Source organism: Tiliqua scincoides, chromosome 3, assembly GCF_035046505.1.
Source record: "Tiliqua scincoides isolate rTilSci1 chromosome 3, rTilSci1.hap2, whole genome shotgun sequence".
Lineage (NCBI taxonomy): Eukaryota > Metazoa > Chordata > Lepidosauria > Squamata > Scincidae > Tiliqua > Tiliqua scincoides.
In genome coordinates, this window is record NC_089823.1 from 189,988,549 (window position 1) to 190,013,514 (window position 24,966).

General features: G+C 43.1%; 1 protein-coding gene across 4 annotated transcripts in view; it reads right to left on the bottom strand.

Moving 5' to 3' along the window:
- FBXW4 (F-box and WD repeat domain containing 4) overlaps positions 1–24,966 on the bottom strand; it is a 110,657-nt gene that overhangs the window by 29,650 nt on the left and 56,041 nt on the right. For all 4 annotated transcript variants that reach the window (XM_066619129.1, XM_066619132.1, XM_066619130.1 and 1 more), the window contains exon 6: positions 2,548–2,613. In XM_066619129.1, the coding sequence (XP_066475226.1) occupies positions 2,548–2,613 (66 nt within the window). The remainder of the gene's footprint in view (positions 1–2,547; positions 2,614–24,966) is intronic.

Below are 24,966 nucleotides of genomic sequence, written 5' to 3' on the forward strand. Positions count from 1 at the left end.
AATTCGTTCTGCGAGTTACCAAACTTCGCAAAACGCTTTCGTTCTGCGAGTTTTTCGGTGCACGAGGCATTCGTTATGCGAGGTACCACTGTATTCTGCTACTTCTCTATTTTAGTTGCCACAGGAACAGATCATACTCTTGCAGCAGCAAGTCAAAAATCCACTGCTTGAATATATTTTAACCACAATTTCCCTGAGTTTCCCTGACTTCAGAACAATTTCCCTGACTTTCCCTGACTTTCCAGAAAGTGGCAACCCTGCATTATTATAGCTGCGTAGGTAATGGAAAGTTGGGGAGGACTGAACCCACAATCTTGTTGCTATTTTATAGATGGGGAACACAGAAAGGAAATAGCATCTTCCCAATACTGCAAACACGCAAACTACCGCAGACACCCGCCTATAAGTCAATCTCAGAGATAAGTTGAGGGCAGGTTCTGAGCCAAAATCATGGAATTTTCTACGACCCTCGGATAAGTCGGGGGTTAAACTTGGAAGGGTGTCCGACTAATTTTGTCTTATTTTACCCGAGGCCAGATCCTGAAAAATAACCTACTAGTTATTGTTACCTAAAAACTGTACAGTCTCCAATTTATTTTAAAAAATAGTGAGTATTAAAAACACAATATAGATACATAGTATGCGCACGCAGCATAGCAAAAACAGTATTAAAACAGTCTCTAATTTATTAAAAACTGTGATCTCTCTCATAGATCATAAGATACATTTTTATTCATTAGCTTTTAAAATTGTATTCTTCACAACCTTTTTGTAAACACTATCAGAGTAAGAGGGCAGCGGCACCTCATCCGGGCCTCTTGTGGGGTTCCCGGCAGCTGTGACTCCTGCCCACCTCCACACAGCCGGTCCCCCCATTGCACCAGGAATGGAGGAGCACTTGAGGAGGCAGGGTGGTGGTGGTGGGGGCAGCCTGCTGGCCGGCGCTCCCCCACACCCTCTCGGAGCCCGCCACAAGCATTCCCCATCGCAGTCCTGCTGCCTGCGGAGCAGAGAGCGGAGGCGTCCTGGCTGCTGCCGGAAAAGTACCTTACAGCACTTTTGCGAATGCTGTAAGGAAAAAAGTGCTGTAAGGAAAAGTACCTTGCAGCACTTTTGCGACACCTATGGGCCAGCACAAGGGTCTTGCAACAGTCCAACCGCGCCTTTGAATGGTGCCCTGAGTCACACATCTGAGAGAACGAGACAGCCCTAAAGCAACTGAAGAACATAAGCCACAAATTATGACCCATATACACAAAATTTAGGGGCAGGTTTGCTAAGTACAACTTGATGCATCAAGATTCAATAGTACAGGCAGAGGACAGACCAATGTAATAGATCATTGGCTAAAGAAATCATAATTTTCTTTTAATAATTTTTAATGATTTGGCTGAGGGAGAAAGCAAAGGAAGAAACCCACAAGCTATATAAGACAGCAGAATAGACAAGAGGCAACACTTCAGGCACTATAACATGCTGTTCCATCCGATCTTGCACATAGCCAAATCCAGCACGGGTTCCTGGTCTCCTCTCCTGCTGGTGCAGCCACACCAAAAACGTGACTTACTGTATCCAAGCTGGGGAGGGGGGAATCAGGAAGATTTGAAAGGGAAAGAAGATTTAAATCCCCTTACCCCTCTATAAGCCTCCTGCTCCACAATGGATCTCTTTGAACCTGAAGTCTGAGGAGAGAAAGGGGACAGGGAGACTGCAAAATGAGAGGATAGGATCTGGCACACACCATTTCTGCCAGAACCACCCTCCCCCTCGCAGCCTCCCTGTCTCTGTTCCTCCCTCCTTCCTGCACAGTTTCACCCCCTCCCTGCCCAGCCCTTGCCTTACCTGCTCCAGCAGGTGCAATGAGATCCAGAAACATCCGTGGAATGCTGCTCCCAAAATGGCAACCAACAAAGTGCTCCCATTTAGCAACCATTTTGTAAGAGCAGAATTCTGCTCCACTACTGTGAAGCACTCTGGCTGGCAGCTCAATTTAAGTACATGTACATGAAATAGCCATATATTATTCATCTTCCCTGCAACTATTTCCCTAACTCTGTTGTCTCTTTTGTGCCTGTCTTCTATTGGAAAATGCCATGCACTAAATAAATAAAATTACACCAGCAGCAAGTCAACAGAAGAAACTGCAAACAATAAATCCAATAAGGTAGGATTTAGGTCTGGAGTTCAATGCCCAGATCTGAGCTAAATGACTTAGGGCCCAATCCTATCCACCTTTCCAGTGCCGGTGCAGCCACAGTTGAGCTCTGAGGAAAGGAAACATATGTTCCCTTACCTGGAGGACATGTCCGTGAGTGTTCCCCTACTGCAGGATGCAGCACAATCCTATCCAGTTTTCCAGCACTTGGATGCAGCTGCACCAGTGCTGGAAAACTGGATAGGATTTGGCCCTTAAGCCCCATACTCTTCTAAGTTATTGTTATACATTTACCTCTAGCAATATAGTCAGGTCACAAGGTTTCCATGGACATTCATTCTCCTGACAGATTTTTGATCCACTCCTTGCCCCCCATCTCAGGAAACTCTTACCTCCCTAAGTCCCAGATTCTCAGAGGTGAGGTATGTCCACAGCATGCTGTACCTGTCACAAATGAGCTGTGAATTAAAGGAAAAAAAACAAATATTAGGCATCCTCCTGGTACTACTAAATATCTGTGCAAGCACATGGAGATGAGCTACACAGAAGGCATTTGCTAATGCTTTTAACAGGTGCAAAGTAGAAAATGTACATAATTTTGATGCTTTAATAGTACAATCAAAAGAAAAGCACATACCCTTGCATCTGGTCTCCAGTGGCACTACAATCATGCAAATGTAGAGTCAAGAGAATAATACTGGGAGGCCCCCATATACATGGATCCTATATCCTCTATTTCAGGTATCTACGAATGTGGGGACTCACCTTCCCACCATGTGTCCATTAAATCATTTGAAAAGGTTATTGGACCAAAAATCGACTTGCTTAAACAAGCCTATTTTCACCCCAGTAACTTTTTAAAACGATGTAATGGGCACGTGGGGGATAGGGACAAAGCCCCACTCCCCCCCATGCACCTATCAAACTGTTTTAAAAACTTATTGGGAGCACATTCTTGCTTAAACAGGTTGCATTTGCAGCTGGCAGGAAGGAACTGCAGTGAGGTCTTTCTATTGACCTCACTAGTGTTCCCTTTAACCATTCCGGCTGCTTTGTATATGTTTTGCAGCCTTATATGAGGTAAGTTTCTTGACGGTCACATAGCATTTATTACCGATTAAAAAAAAACCTGGAATAAAAATACAATCTAACCTCAAGTTTTGTACCTTCTCTTCTTCAGAGAGATACTTCAGGTGAGATCTCTTTAAGGTAACTTTTTTTTTAATATTTAGTAAGCAAGTGCTTGTCTAAAAGCCAGCACAAAGAAAGTCAACATGCTGTCTTGACTAAACAAACTGGTGGCCCAAGTTGCCTAGCTGATGTCTAGAATCCACCCAACACCTTGTGGGCTATCAAGGATGGAGCTGTCAGAATACTGACAAGCTCTTATGTACAGAGCGGCACATCAATTGACCCCCAAGTCAGCAAGCAGCTCTGTGGTCAATGGAGCCCAGAACTACAAAGCTAGGTGCTGGGTTTTGTCTTTTTTTCCCCCTTTACCATAAGCCATTAATAAATGGTAAAGCCAATTACCGTGGTTAGAAACATAATAGCAGCTTGGAAATCACTGAAGTGGGCAATTGGGATTGTAAGATTCCCCCCTCTTTTTTGCTCAATGCAGACACACAGATCTTTCAGAAGAAGGTATGCAGCATCCCTCCAGAGGCTGTACAGGTCTAAATTAGCATCAAGGTATGTCAATAGGAAAGGAGCTGTGGGTGGAGACCACCAGCACTAATCCCTGCCACTCTGCTGATACAGCCTCCAAGCCAGTCTATAGTAAGGATTAGAAATTTCTCAGCAGCTTGCATCCAAATTGCTCCTTAACTTAGCACTACTACCCTCCAGCTACACAGCTTCTGATCCACTGTTCTCCAATTTACTCTGCCATCCTACTCTAGAGAAGGGTCTAAAGTTCTCATACTCGGAACATTTTTAAATGTCAAGAGCAAGGAGAATTTCACCCTTTAGTACACTTTCAATTCTAAAACTATGGCTCAGTGGCTATTGTTCTGAAGCATGAAAGGGATATTTATTGTTTTGGTTATCTGAAACAATATTCCTGGAAAGGAAAAGCCCTGTGCTCCCCCAACACTAGCTAGCCCTTCGTTATAAAGAAGCCTAAAGATCCTTGGGAAAAGAAGCAGCAAACTGTCCATGAAGATCAAGAAACAAAGGACACAAAACTTGCAGGTCAAAGCACCAGCAGAAAATGGAATCATAACATTGTACAGACAGAACGAGATGTACAGACAGCTGTCTCTTCTACTGTTTCGATTATTGCTGCATTAACCATTCTCTGGAATGAAATACAGATACAGAAATGCCAGTATCCAGAAAGAGGTTACCGTAACATATTATTATTATTATTATTATTATTATTATTATTATTATTATTATTATTATTATTAACAGTATTTATATACCGCTTTTCAACGAAAAGTTCACAAAGCGGTTTACAGAGAAAAATCAAATAACTAAATGGCTCCCTGTCCCAAAAGGGCTCACAATCTAAAAAGATGCAAATGAATACCAGCAGACAGCCACTAGAACAGACAGTGCTAGGCGGAGGTGGGCCAGTTACTCTCCCCCTGCTAAAAAAAAGGAGCTCCCACTAGAAAAAGTGCCTCTTACCCAATTAGCCGGGGTTCTTATGACAGGTCTTCTTATGAAACAATAGACAGGTCTTCTTATGAAACAATGACAGTGTCAAAATAAATGAACACCCACCCTGTTCAATATTCTCTCCTTGAACAACAAGTCATCTTTCTCAGTACAAACATCACTGTTGACTAGAAGCACTTTTGCAAAGAGCCCACAGGGTTCAAATACTGTCCTGTCACAAACTCACTAAGGGCGCAATCCTAACCCCTTTATGTCAGTACTTCCTAGCACTGGCATAGTGATGCCAATGGGACGTGTGCTGCCTCCTGCAGTTGGATGTCACTCACGGAAGCCCCCTCAAAGTAAGGGAATGTTCGTTCCCTTACCTCAGAGCTGCATTGCCCTTATGTCAGTGCTGGAAAGCACTGACATAAGGGGTTAGGATTGCGCCCTAGGTGACCTCAGATAAGCCACTCTCTCTCAGCCTTAGGGCTTCCCTCCATATGGAGTCTGGGGATAATAGTATGACCTATTTTACCAACAAGATTGCTGTAAGGATTACAAGACAGTAAGTATGCAAAGCATAAAGCGCTATGGATACTCTGAAACACTAAATAAATGCCTACCATTGGTCCAGTAATAATGAATGACAAACCTTGCAAAAGAAGACTCTCCTATTTTTGAAGCTCCTAGTTGCATAAAGCATTGGGATGTCATCTGGGGGGTTGTGTTTCACTAGCCTGCTTGATATTTCTGAAGGTATTCATGTCCAACTAAAGTAATTCAAAACAGGAAGCTCTACAAGTTGTCTCACTTGCACACTCATTCTTTCCTGTGAAAGAGAACACCTGATTTACCCAAGTATGAGTGGGAAAATACTATGTCAGGCAAAGGCAGATGCCAAAGCCAGCTTTCTACCTGCAATTACCAAAGATCTTGTGGTGTGTTTGGCAGACACTGAAATATCCCAGGAGAACTCTATTTTGCCTCTCTAAACACCCCTGATAGCTGACTACAACCCTCCCTATTAAACATTTATTTAAAACAGAAGGAATAGAGGGAAACAACAATTATTTAAAATAGAGGGAATGGGTGATGCTAACTGGACCCTCCCTATTAAGCATTTATTAAGCACTTTAGAACTGATTTTTGAGAATACAAAAAAGGGCTGGGCATGAGCAGTACACCTGTGGACTACTTATATATATTGGGGGGGGGGAGAGAGAGAGAGAGAAAATGTGGTACAAAAGTTACAAACATTTCAATCTCAACATTCTCTTCAAAATATCTTGAGCCTTGGTGAAAAAAGCTTGGAGCTGTATGACCAGCAGATCCTGAAGGCTACCTGGAAAGATCACCTCAAGTGTAGTGGTGTCCACTATTAGTCTCCTACAGTTATTACTCCATCAATCAATCAGTCCATTCCTTGTCAAACAATTCCAACCTCTTTGAAAATCTGAATCGTGGAAGAAGAATCACGCAATATATGAAAAAAAAATCAATTAAACTTTCACACTAAATTCTAGCAATAGAACTTGGGTTCCCTTGACAAAGAATTTGGACTTTGGGCAGGGGGGATGTATAGTAGGCGCATATAGTGTATTGTGATTATACAAAACACATCCACTAGAACATCTGTTTAAGTTATTCATTCCTTGCCATAAATGATGAAAGGTTGCAGCTCAAGCATCTTCTAAGCAATGATGCAGACAAAATTGAGGCATAGGGAAGCCCCCATCTTGTGGTAGATGTACTCACATGAAGTGGCTGCCATGAACCAAACTGTTTTGCATGTCACAATAAGCCCATGGCTGCAATCCTAACCACACTTTCCTGAGAGTAAGCCCCACTGAACAAAATAGGACTTACTTCTGAGTAGACCTGGTTAGGATTGTGCCCCACATTAGATAGGTTTGCAGCACCAAGAAAACAATTTAGCATAACGTGCAATAGCTTTATCAAGCAAAGTGCTCTCCTAGAAACCAAGTACTACCATATAAACAAATTTAAAGCTGTGGCATGTAACCAGTGTTAGACTTCATTAGTGTTGACCTAAAAGCATGCACAACCTAGCAAGTGCATCTCAGTTTCCAAATATCTAGGCCTTCTTCAAGTTATCAGGACTGACTATGCTTTTCTAAATATCTTACATGCATAGCCCAAGACATACCCAATTACCCTATTCTGTTTCCTTCCATTATGTCTCAGTATTCTACAAACGATTGGTATAACCCATGTTCTATGTTGCTCATTATATATTGGACTCTGGTTGTCAAAATTTGGTTGGCAAGCCTGCAAACTTCAATCTCAGTCTTCCCTCTCTCCCATCTCCACATCCTTTAAACTGAATGTTATCCTCCAGTCTCGGAAAATTATTCTATATGAAGAAAAATCAAACAATGAAACAAAGAAGCTATTAGTACAGCTTGCAGCTGGGAAATGGGGGGTACGGCAGAGGGGGCCTTGTTGGGACAAAGTGCCTGGGCATGGGGGAAGAATGAACCTAAGTGTCAGAAAGAAACAAGAGGAGGAACTGAGAACAGAAAGAGGAGACCACAGAGAAGGACACTGTCCAAATCTCTTTCAACCACAGAGCTGTTCTAGCCACAGAGACCCAAACTTGAGTCGCATTTGAGTCTACACCAACACACTCTGGCAAGGGCGGCCACCAAAGCTGTCAAATCCTTCACCAACGTGCCCATCAATTGCATTCAGCTCTTCCCAACCTGCACTGGCATTTTAATTACTGTTGGGTAAACTAATTTGTCCAAATGAAGGCAACTCAGCCTAATAGAATATGCAGGCTCTCTGACCTCTGACAGGCAATGACACAGGATACAAAAGGAGGCAGGGGAAAGCTTTTTTTTAAAATCATAGCCTTATTACTCTCTATTACTCCAATTAGTCAAGCTCCAGCACTCCGAATTGGGGGAAAAATTGCAATTAAATCAATTTTTGATGGTCTGGAAGTGGGTTACCAAACCGCCTGGCCTGTGAAACACTGATATTATAGCAGCAAAGGTCAAAGTCTTTGTCGGCACCTGTGGGCCCCCCTCGCCTCCCTGCCTCTTCCTCCTCACTGCTCCTGTGCCCCCGCTACAGTGAATCATTAGAACATGTCAAGTCTTATCGTGGCTGCCACCAGCCCTGCTAACCTAATCAGTTGACATCATTATAGAACGTAACTCCTGTAGCCTGAATTTAGTGCTAAGGTCACACAAACTTTCCACACCCGATCCTGCCGGAGAGTGATGGGAGAAGCCCCCCCCCCCAACAGTAAGAAATTTGCTAAAACTAGGAGTGGGCCATGCACTGTACAGTAGATGTTCCTCAGCACAGTTTACACTATGGCATCTTTCCAACTGTACATGCACACAAACAGAATTGCTGATTGGGATACTGTCCAAGCTAGCTGAATGCACAATTAAGGTGTGATTTACACATGTGATGTACACATCCCTACACATAGACAATTGTGTATATGCTTGGAAAGCCAGTGCAAGGGGAAAGTTGTGGATTCTGCAGCCACAGACTCTCTCAGAGACCCCTTTGGAAGCTGACACCTTTTAAATGAAACACTGACCACAAGGCGCACCTATATGGACAAGTGCTTTCCATACAGCAGCATCATAATCAAATTAATATCATCCTAGCATGTATTGTTGTAGAGGCATTTAGGCCTCATCAAGGATGACAGCATGAGACATATCCCAGGCAAAAGCAGCAATCCAAGGACATCCTTCTAGCAAATACAAGAAGATCATAAAGCCCATACTGGTTCCTGTTTAGCCATGGGGAAAAAACAATAATTTAAGCATCCAGCATACTGGATTAAGATGGTGAGAGATACTGAAACTATACTCATAATCCCTCAAATAAATCAATTTTAATGAGTCCTTCATTTTCATTTGCCTTAATTTTCATTTGCATACAGCAGGTTACAAAAATTCAAGCAGTTACCCAATAAACTGGAGGTTACCCAAGGCATATGTAGCTGTGGCACAATGTGTTGTGGGGCTAGAAGACCACTTTGGGCTTAAAGAGTAGTAAACAAAAGACTACAAAGTAATATATAAATTAAGGGCCCAATTCCACATTCCTTTAACTCTGTCACTATCTCCCAACCTTAGTTCAGTCTCGCTGCTGCTCCAGGTCTTCCGTTTTCCTACAAATACCTCTCAAGTTCAACTGCCCAATCTAGCTCTTTTTCGTTCACTTTAACTGTGATTCTTCCACAGCTTTCCCAAATCCAAAACAAGAACTCTTCTTGTTTTCTGAAATCCAATTGGTCTCTTAAAGCTTACCTGTCACATATTTTAATGCAAATTTACTAAGGAAGAGTAAACACACATGACAAGGTCATTACATTACCAGAATTATGAAGAATGAGCTGTATAAAATCTTCACACATATACAGATTTATGCACCACTATGGTGTTATTTCATAGATCTCATGGCTTGAGGGGGAATTACTCCTGGGGCATGCTTCATAAATTGCACACAGAGGAACTACAGACAAACTCTGCCTGGTTCCTCAAGGCACCCTGATTGAGGCATTAGACATAAAGAGGGAACAAATCTTGAGCAAGGAGACAGACTGTGACAGCATTTACAGCATTTACAGAAATGCTGTAAAAAAAAAAGATTTACAGCATTTCCCCCCTCACAAGGAAATAGTAGGGAGAACCAACAACAGAAGCAAAGAAGGATACTACTAATCTGCTGCTGCCCACCTGGGTCAGAAAACTGACCAAAAGGATTTTTGCTTTTCGTGCTAAAGGTATCATTATGGCGATGTGGGAAAATCCATAATTCAGGTGACAGGGTTAGAACAAAGACGCCTCACAACCAATGCTAGGTTGAAGCCAGGCCCTGTTGCTTCATTGTTTCAAACCTGTATTGCTGACCAGAATTATCCTCTTCAGGCTTTGGCACATAGATACAATCCCCGTGCATGGGAAATTGTCCCAGTGCAATATTTTAGTGCAGGACTGAAAAGAAGCAAATTCCAACATGGAAGAAAATGATATTAAAAATACCAGGATACGTTGCTTCCATCTCCACACAAGGTTAACTAACGCATTTGGCAGTTCTGTGGAAAGAGAAATAGAACCATGTGCTTTTAACATGTATGATATTCGTAACAATCCCTGAAGTTACAACTGTAATCTGTCAATATTGCTGATGGTCTGCAATCATCTTTTTATGTTGAACACCTGTGGCATAACCATGGAACTAAGTAATTTATAGTAGCTACATGGATTCCTCAGGTTCTTGTTACCTATATCATTTTAGTTGAAGTTTGTCTTTTTTTTAATTATAAGGGCTGGACATTGGGTCAGCTGAGTCATAAGGTGAAACCAGTTTGGTGCTACATGAACAGGCTCTGTGCTGGTGCACTCTCCCCTGTCATCACATGCACCAATTTTCTCCCTCAGCGGCAAACCAGAGTTTGTCAGCCAAGATGGAACAGCATACCACATTTTGCCACTAACACTGGAGGAAACTATACAAGAGGATAGAGAGCATATAAGCATGGGATTCACAGAGCATCAAACCACAGTTAGGAGTACCTTCTGAAGTGACCCAGTATTTTTCCATGCAACTCTTTCACTGCTCCCAAACAGATTCTGACAGGGCTTGCTGAGGGAACATGTATAAATATTGCCATTTTGGACCACCACATTTCCATGGCCATCTCTATTACAGGCCCTTTACTGAGTCATAAACTACTAAAAAAACTATAGATGGTTTGTTGTGCAAGTGAATCCGAGCTACTGGTGGCTAAAGAAAAATATTTAAAACAAATTTTGAATGAATGAGTGGATGAAAGAATTATCATGAGATTAGGCTTGGTATCTTGAAGACTCCAGCATTCCATTTGGAAGCCAAATTGAATGCAATGTAGTGAAATGACTCAAATGGAGCAGAAAACCAGGACAAATTGTCCATACACTGCCTGCATATATACATCCCTTAAGAACTGCCCTGGTTATGATTTTTAAAAACATCAGAAAAAGAACTCACAGGCAGCAGCTGAGACACCATATTTCAGTTGGCAAAACAAATATAAATTAAATTCATCACAGTAAACTGCACTATTCAGCAAGAATATTAAGCAAGAAGCAGGGTTGGGAACTTGAGTCAGTTAACTCAGACTCAAGTTTTTTGCTGACTTGGGAGTTGCGCGCTTGGAAGACTTGGAAAAACACTTGACTCAGGGGCCCGCTGACTCAGTGCATGCAGACTCGAGTCTGCCTGTGTCTGGGTGTGCTTGCTTACTATTTTCGCAGCGTGAAAAACCTTGTGAGGCCATCATTCCGACTAGACGAGCAGTATGGAAGTTCCAGCCACAAGGCAGGGAAGGGTTAATGCATCCAAGCAGGAGGGGGGAGGCAGGGAAAGCTCTTTTGCCCATCTCTGATACGAAGGAAGGAACCGATGATCGTTGGATGAAGGAAGTTTTGAACTTTTCTTTGGCTGAGGGAGAGCAAGAGAAGGAGCCCAAGGGGGTTCTTGCTTTGCGATTGGCTGGAGAAGCTCATGGAGGGGGAGGAGACAGGGAAGCAGGGGGGAAAGTAGTAATCATGCTTTCCAAACACATGGCTCCTTTTGACTCCGTTGTTACTTGGGTGGAGGAAGCATAATTGAATGACTGGCTACAATGGGACTACTTCTGAGTAGAGCTGCCAAGGATTGGGTCATCCTGGTAAGCCTTGCAGCTGCTGCGCATGACTCTCTTCCCATTTCCTTCCCTGCTCTCACTCAGTCCCTCCCATCCCCTCCCACACTGTTTACAGATGGAAGGGGATAGCAGGGAAGTGATTAAATATAACTCTGATGCACATACACACACAACCACAGCAGTAGCCCACTTTTTTTCCCATGGCTGGGTTTTTAAAGGGCGCAACTTGACTTGAGTCTTTTAGAGTCATGAAAGGGTGACTTGAAGACTCAGAAAGTGCTCGTTGTGACTCATTTTTCAGTCGAGTTGCGGGGGGGCGGTGAATATAGACTCGAGTCTGGACTTTCCCATCGCTGGCAAGAAGTACCCATTTTGCAAGCGCTAGTACAGTAAAACAAAGGTACCTGTAATGGGCGCAGGTATGGGGGTCAACCTGTACACTAAAAACTGATCTTTGAAAGGGAGACATAGTGGTAGAATCTTCCTTCTTAAAAGTCTTATCAAGCTATTATTAAAAGAAACTAAAATATTGATATATACTGATATCTCGTATGGAAATGATAAGCAAGAGAGGGTGTAGTGCTATAAGGCTGAATTGCAAATCAAGGTTTCCCTGGCCCTTATTTCTGTCATGAACACACTAGGTAGCCTTATGCAAAGTGCTTCCTCTCAGCCTCAGTCACAGTATGGGGATAATAGTATGTATTACCTTGCAGGGTTGTAGTAAGGCTAGCAAGACAACACATATGATGTACTCTGAATGCACTACATCCATATCAAGCCCAAAAGCACTACATAAATTCTATTATCATTACCACTGCCTGGATGGAATAGTCTGGGTAAAACATGAACTAAATAAAGGAAGTGACTGCTATATTCTCAGTGGCAAACTGCATAGGAAAGAAGGAACTCCTTCAATTTCCAGTGTCACCTTCTAGACCTTAGGTAAGCCTCTCTCTCTCTCTCTCTCCCCCCCCCCCCCGCTTCTTTACCCATGCACTCAGTAGTTCCGGCAGCTACCCAGAGATGAGACAGTAGAGGAGAACAAGGGTTATCCTAGGCTTCAATAGATCTGTGGACAAAGAACACAATTTTTGTTTCACTGCTTAGATGGGTCCCCATGCTCACATACACAAGCACCTTACAAGAGGCTGTGAATGGCATTGTCAAATTTTTCAAAGCTTGCTCAGGTGTAAAGCTCCAGCGATTCCTTTTTGTGACTTATTTGTTCTCTCCCTCCCCTGCTTCCTACTAGGTACATTCAAGCCACTTAATGAGCAGGGAGGTTGGGGCATATGTATGTGGGAATCATCCCTCCTCTCTCAATAAAGGCATTTTGCTTCTCCACCCAAAGACAAACAAGGGCAAGGGGGGGGGGAAGGCATGATTTCTAAGCAGCAGTTCACTACCTCCTTCCCTGGGTGAAATTATTTTCCTTTAATTGCCTGGTGGGAATCATTTATTGGGGAGGGGGAATTCTCCCCCCCCCCCAAAGGCTAAATTGGGTTATTGAAGTTTAGTGGGGCTTCCACCTGGAGACACTGGTAATTAACCCCTTTATTTTAAACTCCTACCTGTAGCTTCACACTTGGGACTGGATTCACTCTGTGGGGGGGCTTTGTTCCCCCTAAATACAGCCCCTGAACAAACAGCCCCAGCAGCAGGAGAGCACAGCAAAGTGGTAATTTCCAGCCCAACATAATTAGCAAGGTTTTTTTCAGCCACGATCACTGAATGGTGGGACTTTGCCAAGGGAGGGCGCACCATGTGGGAATGGCAAGCCCAGGCACACACAAAGTATGCAGACAAAAGCTTTTAGGGCGTCCAACCTGTTCAGAAGGCAAGCAAAGAGAAGTGGCACCTCCATCCAGAGTTCACTGCAAAGTCACAGGTATCACCCCAGAAAAGCAGCCTCTCCTGGCTTTCATACTGAATTCCAGACATCCCAAAAGAGAGAAAAAGTTGATGTGGGCGGGGACATTTGCTCCTCAATGAAGATGTACTGGTTACCTGGTCCTACAAGACAAATTATTCTCAGGCTGGAGCAAATGAACAGAGCTTGCAAAAGCTGTACTTTTCAGTTGCATTTCAATATGGATCAATCTTTTTAAAAAATCTTGAGAAAGTATGTGCATGTGTGGGCACTAGAGACTTCACAGCATGCAAGCTGACCACATGCTAAGATATTTTGATATATTTGATATATATTATAAGATATCAGAGCTTGCGTCCTGCGTACACTTCTGTACTGCAGCGAGTCATGGACTCTTCGCTCACAACAGGAGAGGAAACAGAACGTTTTCCACATGCACTGCCTCCGATGCATCCTTGGCATCACCTGGCAGGACAAAGTTCCAAACAACACAGTCTTGGAACGAGCTGGAATCCCTAGCATGTATGCACTGCTGAAACAGAGACGCCTGTGTTGGCTCGGTCATGTCGTGAGAATGGATGATGGCCGGATTCCAAAGGATCTCCTCTATGGTGAACTTGTGCAAGGAAAGCGCCCTACAGGTAGATCACAGCTGCGATACAAGGACATCTGCAAGAGGGATCTGAAGGCCTTAGGAGTGCACCTCAACAGGTGAGAAACCCTGGCCTCTGAGCGGCCCACTTGGAGGCAGGCTGTGCAGCATGGCCTTTCCCAGTTTGAAGAGACACTTGGCCAACAGTCTGAGGCAAAGAAGGAAGGCCCGTAGCCAGGGAGACAGACCAGGAACAGACTGCACTTGCTCCCGGTGTGGAAGGGATTGTCACTCCCGAATCGGCCTTTTCAGCCACACTAGACACTGTTCCAGAACCACCATTCAGAGCACGATACCATAGTCTTTCGAGACTGAAGGTTGCCAACAGGATTTCTAAAAAGTCTATCCCGCCACCAAACTCATTCCGAGCACTCCTATGAAAAGCACCAGACTACATGCTTCCCCCCCCCACAAAGAAGTGAATTAGATTGTGCTTTACACCTCCATGCTGTAATCTGCCATGTGCATCTTCAATCTACAGCTAATGTATACACAGAGGCAAAGGAATATATTATTATTATTATTATTATTATTATTAACAACAGTATTTATATAACGTTTTTCAACTAAAAGTTCACAGAGCGGTTTACAGAGAAAAATCAAATGACTAATGGCTCCCTGTCCCAAAAGGGCTCACAATCTAAAAATATACAATATACAATAACTTGTCAATAAAACATCCAGCCAATATGGTAAGAAATTATGCATCCCAAGACTCCTAGTTATTTGGGTTTTGAGCAATGCTTGGAGATAAATTCAGGTTAAAACATGACCAAGCAACATTTCCCATACTCAAAGGGTTGTATTCAAGTGCTCTGCACAGCGCTGTGTCTGTTCCTCATGGCTTCTATCCCGATTGTCCCTACCCCTTAATACTGTAACTACCTAGCCAAGACTTATATATTTCTTCCTTCTCAATTACACATATCCCTTCTGCTACAATAATGTTTATTTTTAAAAAATCAAACTTCTTTGAAAACCTCATACATCTGATGAAGTAAACTGTAATTCATGAAAGCTTATACCAGTGATTCCCAAACTTTTTTGACTGGTGGCTCACCTGACCTACTGGGTCATGGCTCCACATTAGGGCTATAATCTATACATTGTATAGGGTGGTGTGTTTTCCATGAGGATTCTGTGGCTCTCCTAGCTTGTTTCCGTGGCTCCCCAGGGAGCCACAGCTCACAGTGGGAACCACTGGCTTATGCTGAAAAAGAATATTAGTCTTTAAGGTACTACATAACTCTTGTTGTGTTCAAAACACCTAAATCTTAGAAACGGAATCATTTATGAGAAGTACAGAGGTGCCATCAACAAATTGTGTGAAAAGGATTCCCACAGATTAATGACATGCTGGGTAAAAAAAATTTTCTTTTGTCTGTTCTAAGTAGATGCTGTGCCATAGGAGGATAAGTGCCATAGGAGGACAAGTTTTAATGTGAAAACTGCGAAGAGGAAGATGTCAACTCCCCACAACTGCACATCACATTCCCAGACAAGAACAAAACCCCCAAGGCTAATTTTAAAGAAAGAAAGGCCACTTTTGGTCCATATCCATAACAAGCCCATATTACAAAGAAAGACAGGTTTAATGCCCTAAAGAAGCATTTAGCGGTAATTCAGATATTAAGGGAAGAGGGAACACATGAGGCCATCTAGTTCATCTCCACACTTGATGGGGTAAGTGAACACTTGATAATATTATCACTGCACATAGTACAGTGGCAAACTCAAACAGGTATGTAAGTTGGTTAAGCAATAGAACAGGTACCAATACATGTACTTGGAAACATGCTGCCCTTCAAATTAGTATACATGTGTTTTTTTCAACCTGTTCTCTCAGAGGAAAAAATGATGCATGAAGTGAGTCAGAAAAACTTTTTTTGGCACTCTGAGGAGATACTCCATGAAGTAAAGTCTCCTCCATGAAGTAGATTCCATGAAGTAGACATTAAAGTCTGTCCTCTGTTTTAACAACTAAGCAATGCAAGGAATAACATAAGAGATGAAAGGGGCTCAAAAAGCTCATGCCAATATTTTGCACTGTCATCAGCTAACTCCCACAAATCATAAATATTACTACAATACAACCTCAATGGGCAAAAATATTAATAGGAAGAAATAAATGTGCAGGCCTGTCAGCTGTAAGAATTCAGTAATCCCCCCCCCTTTTTTTTTTTTTTGCAATTATGTGAAGTATCATAGTACACATTCAGAATACCAAATCCATCCAGTTTAGAATGTCTGTAACAAACAGATTTCCCTAATCTAGGATATGCATTGAGAAGACTACAATTATCAAAAATTTTCTTAAAATGTCAAGAGAAAGTCTCTGGGAGAAACACTGGGATAGCTGGGATAGCGGAAAGAGATTTTTTAACCTATAAAAATCCTGCCAAAAATTCCACAACCATCCCTTCCCCACCAAAAAACGAGGCAAACAGAACATCCTCTGGGTTCAGTTCAATCATTCAATTAGTGTGGAAGTATTCCTCCATTCACAGCATCAATGTAGATCTTGCTACCACAAGTAACAATGACAACTACTAGCTTAGAAGGTTGAGTACAACTGTCAACAATGTTTGCCTGGCCTTGGTAGCTAGCCATTATTTGTGACTCCCCTCTATATCTTTAAGTCTTCCGGAGCACAGAGAGAACTTGAGGGGAGGCAATGGTCAGTTTCACTTTTAGCCAAGCTTTGGAGACACTCAAGAGTGGCATCTCTCTTGCTGCTTTTGAGCAACTCCAAAAACTAGCACTACATTCCTCCTCTCCCATTATCTGCATATTCTACAGGAGCAGAAAGTCATGGCATTTGTTTCTCTTGGCAAAATGCAAAAGTCTCTCTCTCCCTGAGTTCTTTGCACATTGCTAAAGGAGGGCTCTCTCACTCTGTGCTGAGCATCTAGGAGTAGGTAGTCACCAGAAAGAGTTTATTTATTTATTAATTAGATTTGTATTCCGCCTTTCTCTCTGAAGGGCACCCAAGGTGGCTTGGGTTATGGCACCTACATTTTTGAATGCTTGTAGAAGCATAAGGTTCACTTTACCTGGAAACAGGACGCCAGGTAAGATAGTCTGATCCAACAAAGTTGTTCTTATGCTTTTTCTGTGCTCATAGCAATTCATATTGTACAGTTGCTGAGTGACCATCCTTTGTTAAACAGATTGCTTGCTGCAAGGAGGTTTGGTTGACATTTCTTCAATAGGGGCTTATGGCCTGGATCCTCTCTCCAGCCTTTGGAAAGTGACACCCTTCGCCTAGTGGGAGGAACAAAAAGAGCTGGCAGCAAGTCTGAATTTGGAAACAGCAGGAAAGGGGGCTGCAAATTTAGCAGGACTAGAAGCAGCCTGGGGTGCTGAGAGATCCACAATGTTACTTCATGGATTCATGAAGTAAATAATAATATCCAATTATTATTAAAAATAATATCCAATTAAAAAATAATATAATCCAATTAAAAATCCAATTAAATCCAATTAAATCCAATTTAAATCCAATATAAATCCAATATAATCCAATTAAAAAATAATATCCAATTATTATTATTATTATTATTATTAACAACATGGATTCAAATACAAAACCAGCAATTCTTCCTGGCACAGAAGTTTACTGACTTCCACTATGCTCTGCTTGTATATTTAAAACAGATATAAGACTCTCCATTGCTCACTCAACCAAAGGAAACTAAACCCCTCAAGTGCTGTTCCTGGACTTCTCACCACTTGGGAAAGCAGAAAGGATAGTATTGGCAACCTTCAGTCTCGAAAGACTATGGTATCGCGCTCTGAAAGGTGGTTCTGGCACAGCGTCTAGTGTGGCTGAAAAGGCCGATTTGTGATATTAACAACAGTATTTATATAACGTTTTTCAACTAAAAGTTCACAGAGCGGTTTACAGAGAAAAATCAAATGACTAATGGCTCCCTGTCCCAAAAGGGCTCACAATCCACTTTTTGTTACATAAGGCAGTACTGTTTTCCTTTTCTGGTTTTTTCACTATAACATTTGATAGAATAGAGATATTTCAATGCTTTTGTTTCATTGCATTCTGCAATGAAATTATGCATCAAATGATATATAACATGATGGTATCATTCAAAAATACCAAGTTTTTAAAAATTGGGAGGCAGCCTCTGTCACCTCCCTGCAGTTTGGCACCTGGGGCCTGTGACCCCCCATTTGTATGCCACTGCCATGGAGCACAGGAATGACATCGTTAGTCAGTACACTCCCATTCTCCCTCTACTTCAGTTAAGAACATAAGAACAGCCCCACTGGATCAGGCCATGGGCCCATCTAGTCCAGCTTCCTGCATCTCACAGTGGCTCACCAAATGCCCCAGGGAGCACACCAGATAACAAGAAACCTGCATCCTGGTGCCCTCCCTTGCATCTGGCATTCTGACATAGCCCATTTCTAAAATCAGGAGGTTGCACATACACATCATGGCTTGTAACCCGTAATGGATTTTTCCTCCAGAAACTTGTCCAATTCCCTTTTAAAGGCATCCAGGCCAGATGCCGTCACCACATCCTGCAGCAAGGGAGTTCCACAGACTGACCACACGCTGAGTAAGGAAATATTTTCTTTTGTCTGTCCTAACCCTCCCAACACTCAATTTTAGTGGATGTCCCCTGGTTCTGGTGTTATGTGAGAGTGTAAAGAGCATCTCTCTATCCACTTTATCCTTCCCATGCATAATTTTGTATGTCTCAATCATGTTCCCCTTCAGGCATCTCTTTTCTAGGCTGAAGAGGCCCAAACGCCGTAGCCTTTCCTCATAAGGAAGGTGCCCCAGCCCAGTAATCATCTTAGTCGCTCTCTTTTGCACCTTTTCCAGGCGTCCCTTTTCTAGGCTGAAGAGGCCCAAACGCCGTAGCCTTTCCTCATAAGGAAGGTGCCCCAGCCCAGTAATCATCTTTGTCGCTCTCTTTTGCACCTTTTCCATTTCCACTATGTCCTTTTTGAGATGTGGTGACCAGAACTGGACACAATACTCCAGGTGTGGCCTGGAGTTCAGGCTAAAGGGCTAAATGTGTGTGGAGACACACACACAAAAGGTGCTCAAGTTCCCTTCTTTTCTAGAACAACCTGTTCTATTAGCTACAGTATATCACTGTTCAGGAAATCCAGAACAATACCAGCAGGGCCACAAGACTGCACAGCCATGTAGGTGTACAGTATACACTAAGAATGAAAGAAGAGACCAAAAGAAATTGCTTGCTTGTGCCTCTGCTGCTATGTGACTGGCCTTTAGGAAATAAGCTGAAATGCAAGCAACAGACATGACACCAAATACTTGCTTTTCCCTTTGAAATTGCAGAATCAGTCTCAAAATGCAAGAGACTAAGAATTAAGTTATGTTCAAACAGCCTGTTCCTTCCAATTATCCCCCTTCCCCTTCTCCTCTCTTTCTAGAGTAGGGGAGGAGGACAGGCACTAGTTCCTGCCTTCTTTTCTGAAGAAAACAAGCTGCTGGTCCTACTTTTAAGCCCCCAAACATGTGCTAATAAATCTCCAATCCATCCATCACCTTTGCCCAGCTTGCACTCCTAAAGGAAATGGACTCTCTTCCCCCAATTAGCAGCCGGTGTGCATCAACCATGGAATAATCTTCAACAAACTTTCCTCTGACAGGTGAAAAAGCTGAAAAAGGCACTGCCATATTAAGGGATGGCGAAGGAGTCACAGGTTTGTTAGACAAAACAAACACTGAGATACGCACTAAACATATTTTTGGCCAAATCAAAATAAAACTGACCATCATCATTCTCACATGATGCTAATATTCCAGGACCTACCCTGAGAGAGTAGCACCGAGAAATGAATAAGGGCAAAGATTAGAGTGGGATTAGATTTGTGTTTCTGGTTCCCCATTCAGAATGTATCTTGCACTGGGAAAAACTCCAAAGTAATCTAAAGCCTTCTGCACCACTAACCTTATCTTACAATTTGTCTCTTCAATTTGCCATATTCCCCCCCAATCGCTGTCAAAGCTTTTCAACCTAAGAACTTTATAAATTTGACTATCGGCTCACCATCCCATGACTTCTCTTTCTCATGGATAGTAATTCACATTTCTAAGGCAGTTCAGTAATATTATCATCCCTATTTTGGAGTTAAGAGACATAAAAGAAGTAGCTTGCTTAAGGCCACCAAGTGAAGTTTGTGATGTGGAGGTGAGATTCAATCAGAGGACTTGCTGGTTCCAACTTATACACTTAGCTACTACCTACACCAGTTCTCAACAAAAGCAGCATGAGGCACTCTCTTGTTAAACTAATCCAATATAGAAGAAAAACATTCTCTCTCTATCTTTTAGTGGCACTTTAGTTCAAAGGTGACAAACAGTAGCAGAGCATAAAGTTTTCCAAACCACAATTTTCAGGATTTTAAATATTACCTATACAGTACATTAAAAAAATAGCGCTTTGTTGTTATTATTAAGAAAGCACTATTTCAAAGTTATTTACATATACAATTGAAAAGCAGCTACTTAAATGGCAGTTTTTATAACAAATTAATCCACTACATGAGACCTGGCCTGGGCTTTTACGTACAACAGTCTCTCTATTCTATTTACATATGAATTCAGGAACAGTCTGAGTGGATCTGCTACCTTAGTTAGGGCAGTTGCCTCAACAGTTTGAACTTTTCCTTTAATTAAAAAAATACAACATCACACACACAAACTACCACTGTTGTTGCCTGCTCCTCACCTCCCAAGCTGCTTAGGGAAGCGACCAGGAGGACAAGGAGGGAGGAGCTGGATGGAGTGGGGCAAAGTGCAGCAGTCCAGAGCCTCTCCTCCTCCTTACCTCCAGGTCCATTGCTTCCTCCTCCCACTTGTTCCCACAGGCCTAAATGCTCTCAGCATGCTCTGCCCACTGTGTTTGTTTCAACAGAGTGGAGCAAGCAGGAGAGGTGGTGAAGTAAGAAGTAATCTTGAAGTAAGAGGAAAGAGACAAGAGGGAGCTCCACCTTCTTGCTCATCTGGTCCTCTTGCTCGTAAATTCTTCCAGAGCTGCTGCCGCCAGTTTAGGTTAGCTACCAATGTCCTGATCTGGCAAATGAGAAGATAATTGGAGAGACAACTGAAATTCCTGTGTGCGCAGCAGGCCGATGGGAACAACAGGCAGACGCAGGAGGTGAGGCATTCCTCATCAGTTTGCTTCTTCCTCCCAACCTGCTGCTCAAAGTGGCCACTTCAGTCAGCCTCAGAGCTGACCCAGCCCTGAAGGAAGTTGCCATAAACAGAGTTGGATAGTTGGTCCATCTAGTTCAGTTATTGCCTGCACTGACAGGTACCAGCCGTCCAGGGTTTTGGACAGGGGTCTTTTCCAGCCCTACCTGGAGATGCCAGAAACTGAAGTTAGAGGCTTCTGCTAGCAAAATATGTACTCTAGCACTGAGCTGCATCACCATCCTCCCAAAGTCTTTTATTAGACCAGGGGTGCCCAAACCCCGGCCCTGGGGCCACTTGCGGCCCTCAAGGACTCTCAATGTGGCCCTCAGGGAGCCCCCAGTCTCCAATGAGCCTCTGGCCCTCCGGAGATTTGCTGGAGCCCCCACTGGCCCGACGCAGCTGCTCTTAGCGTGAGGGCAACTGTTTGACCTCTTGTGTGAGCTGTGGGATGAGGGCTCCCTCCACTGCTTGCTGTTTCACATCTGTGATGCAGTAGCAGCAGAAAAGGAAAGGCGAGCCTTGCTTTGTGCAAGGCCTTTTATAGGCCTTGAGCTATTTCAAGACCTTCATTCATTCATATAAGTTCATCTTTAATATATTCATTTATGTAAACTTATGTAAATTTATTCAAATTTTAAATCTAAATTCATTCTTTCCCCCCCCCCCCCGGCCCCTGACACAGTGACAGAGGGATGATGTGGCCCTCCTGCCAAAAACTTTGGACACCCCTGTATTAGACATTATTAGAACATGATAAAGAGGTGCAAAGTTAGTCAATAGGAGGAACTGTGCAGACAGAAGAGTTTAAAGGAAACATTTTTGAAGGACTTCTAGGAAACTGTTTTTATAGTCACACCTGCAAAAATAATATAATCATCTGTTTGACTGTTAGATGCTTTTGTGGTCCCCATTTTTTGTGTGGCTGATATAGCCAATGTTCCAGCATTTACAGCCCACATAATTTTTCCCTGATTGACCAGTACAAATTGTGCAGGAAAACTACACATTCAACAAGACTCTAGCACATTAAAATGACCCCAGTACTTCCTTTAATGACCAGCTGTAGCTTTTCCTAGCTCTGAGATAGGTAGTTGCTATAAATCACTTTACTGTGCTCTAGGCATATAATATTTATGTTTAGGCAGGTGTAAGATCTGTTTATAAGCATGTAGTAGTTTGGTAGCAAGCATTTAAAAACTTGTTGCTTGCATAATATATATTATGTTAAAACCACTCATATTCACTTATCATGCAGATGAGCTCTGGTGTGGGTGCTTCTGAACACTAAGAAAGGGAAGACAAATTGAAAAATATAGAAATATTCCTCTTCTGCTCTGTTAGAAAGTTTAAACCCATTGGGATTTGTATGTTATGTGAATGCAGAAGGGCAGACACCAATTGCAAAGTTCTCTCCTCAATTTTTCATTAATCTTTTATAAATATATACTAGGACTTCCTTTAAAAAAAAAAAAAAAGTATTCTGTGAAGAGGCCCAGAACCCTATCCCCCTGGTAATGAATCCCTGTAATGGAATGCCCTGCACTCCAATTAGGAAGAAATGCTAATTTTCTCCAGTTGAGCACCCCCTATAGATGTATCTAATTTGTTTCAATGCTTTCATCTCTCCCCTCCATTGCGTTTTCATTTAAAGGTTATGATCTGTTTGTGCCCTTCATGCTGCGCCCTGACAAGACACCCCTATGAGAGGTCTATGTGCCCCCTGCAACCTTTCTAACCTCTGTCCTAAACAAAAACCAAAGCTATTTTTTTCCTGCCTGGAGGAGGGGCAGACAGGAGAAAAAGCAGAAAAATCTGAAGAAAAATAATCCATAATACCACCAGATTGGATGCTCATACATTCTCCAAGAAATATGAAATAGGGAAGGCAACACTTTTCAGCAGAACACTTCCAAATGGAAGTGGAAGCCAAAGAAATCTAAGTTCTATGTTAACAATAGATTGTGCAAATCTGTTTCTATTTCCTTAGCCTAGCATAATTTCTCCTGATGCAGGGTTCTAAGCGTGTGCCTATTCCTCCTCCCCCCCCCCCAAAAAAAGACTGAGATGGTAGGACAAGTATACAAATTAGAGACAGTTAATCAATGGGGTGGGATGGGGAGGAAGAAAAATAGTGGGGGGGGGATGAAAGAGGGATATGATGCACGGCACCTGCGTCACCTACTAATCACCAGAAGTCCAGTCCAGCCCCATTTGGTTTCTGTATCTGAACCCTTAAAAAATTGCATACATTCTTTCAGCCTTTTCATTCTACCATAAAAGACTAGAAACCAATTTTAAAAAGGAAATTTCAGATTCTCAGGATACTAAGCAATGGTGTCGCTAGGGGGATGCAGGAGGTGCGGGCCACACCGAGTGACGTGTGGGGGGGTGATGTGCCCGGGGGGGTGATGTGCTAAAATTGCGCTGTTAGGAGCTACTGCATTGCGCCATACACCGTTTGATGCAGAATGGCCAGCAGAACACAATGCAAAAAACCCTGTTGAGATAGCTCCTTTCCTTCAAAAGTTATGGCCAGAAAACCAGAAGGAAAAAATGCATGGAGCCCTATGGAAAGTGAAAGTGAGCCATATCGCGCGTTTACTCACAAGTAGCTGAGCATGCCTTAGTGCAACGGAAAGGGCAGGCTGAGAGGAATCCAACGACACCTGAATGGTCCCGATCCAGTAAATGCAGCCCCCTAAAACACCCGAGAAGGAGGTCCCTATTCAGCCCTATGGAAAGCAAGCGAAACCACATGGCCAAGTTTACTCACAAGTAGGCACACTTGCCTTAGTTTGTCGGAAAGGGCAGGCTGCTCCTGATCCAATGAGTGCAGCCCCCCAAAAACACCTGAGAAGGAGGTTCCCCCTCCTAACTGTGAGTGTATTCAGCTCTATGGGAAGGGAAAGGAAGTCACGTGGTCGCGTTTACTCACGAGTAGGCATGCCTTGCCTTGCTCCATCGAAAAGGGCAGGCTGAGAGGACTCCAACTCAGAATGGTCCTGATCCAATGAATGCAGCCCCCAAAAACACCCAAGGAGGAGGTCCCTCCCCCCAGCTGCAAGTGTATGGAGTCCTATGGGAAGCGAAGCAGCCTCACGGTTGCATTTACTCGCGAGTAGGCAAACGTGCCTTGGCTGGTGGTCAGGCCAGGCAAAGGAGAATGTGAGGACACCAGAATGGTCCCAATCTGATGGGACTGGAGCGCAACAAAAGCCCCAGAAGGCAGCCTCCCCCACCACTAGAAAGGACTAACAAAGAGGCTTGAACTGGTAAGGGGAATGTTTTCTATTTTGCACTTGCAGTTTCCCTCACAGCCCAATCCTACCCACACTTTCCTGGGAGTAAGCCCCATTGACTCTAATGGGACTTACTTCTGACAGGGACAAGACTGGGCTCTCAGATTTGTAAAGCCAGGTGGGTCTTTGTATTGATGCGCTTGAAATAGAAGGACTTTAAACTGGGCACTGGGGAGGGCTGGAAATCTCACTGATTCTTTTTGGGGGGTGTTATTGCAGGCAGACTACAGAGAAAATTCACTTGGTGGAACAGGGCTGGCTCCCCCTTATGGGGTGTGTGTGTGTGACCCTACAAGTTTTCAAAATCACTAAAATCAGAGCCTGGAGGAATAATACCATCATGTTATATATCAATCAATGTGTAATTTCATGCAGAATGCAATGAAACAAACCACATTGAAAGATCTGTGCTCTATCAAAAGGTACAGCCAAAAATCCAGTGGGGGCGGGGCAATGGTACATCAACACACCCATCACCTGGGGTGTTGCCCCGCCCACTGCAT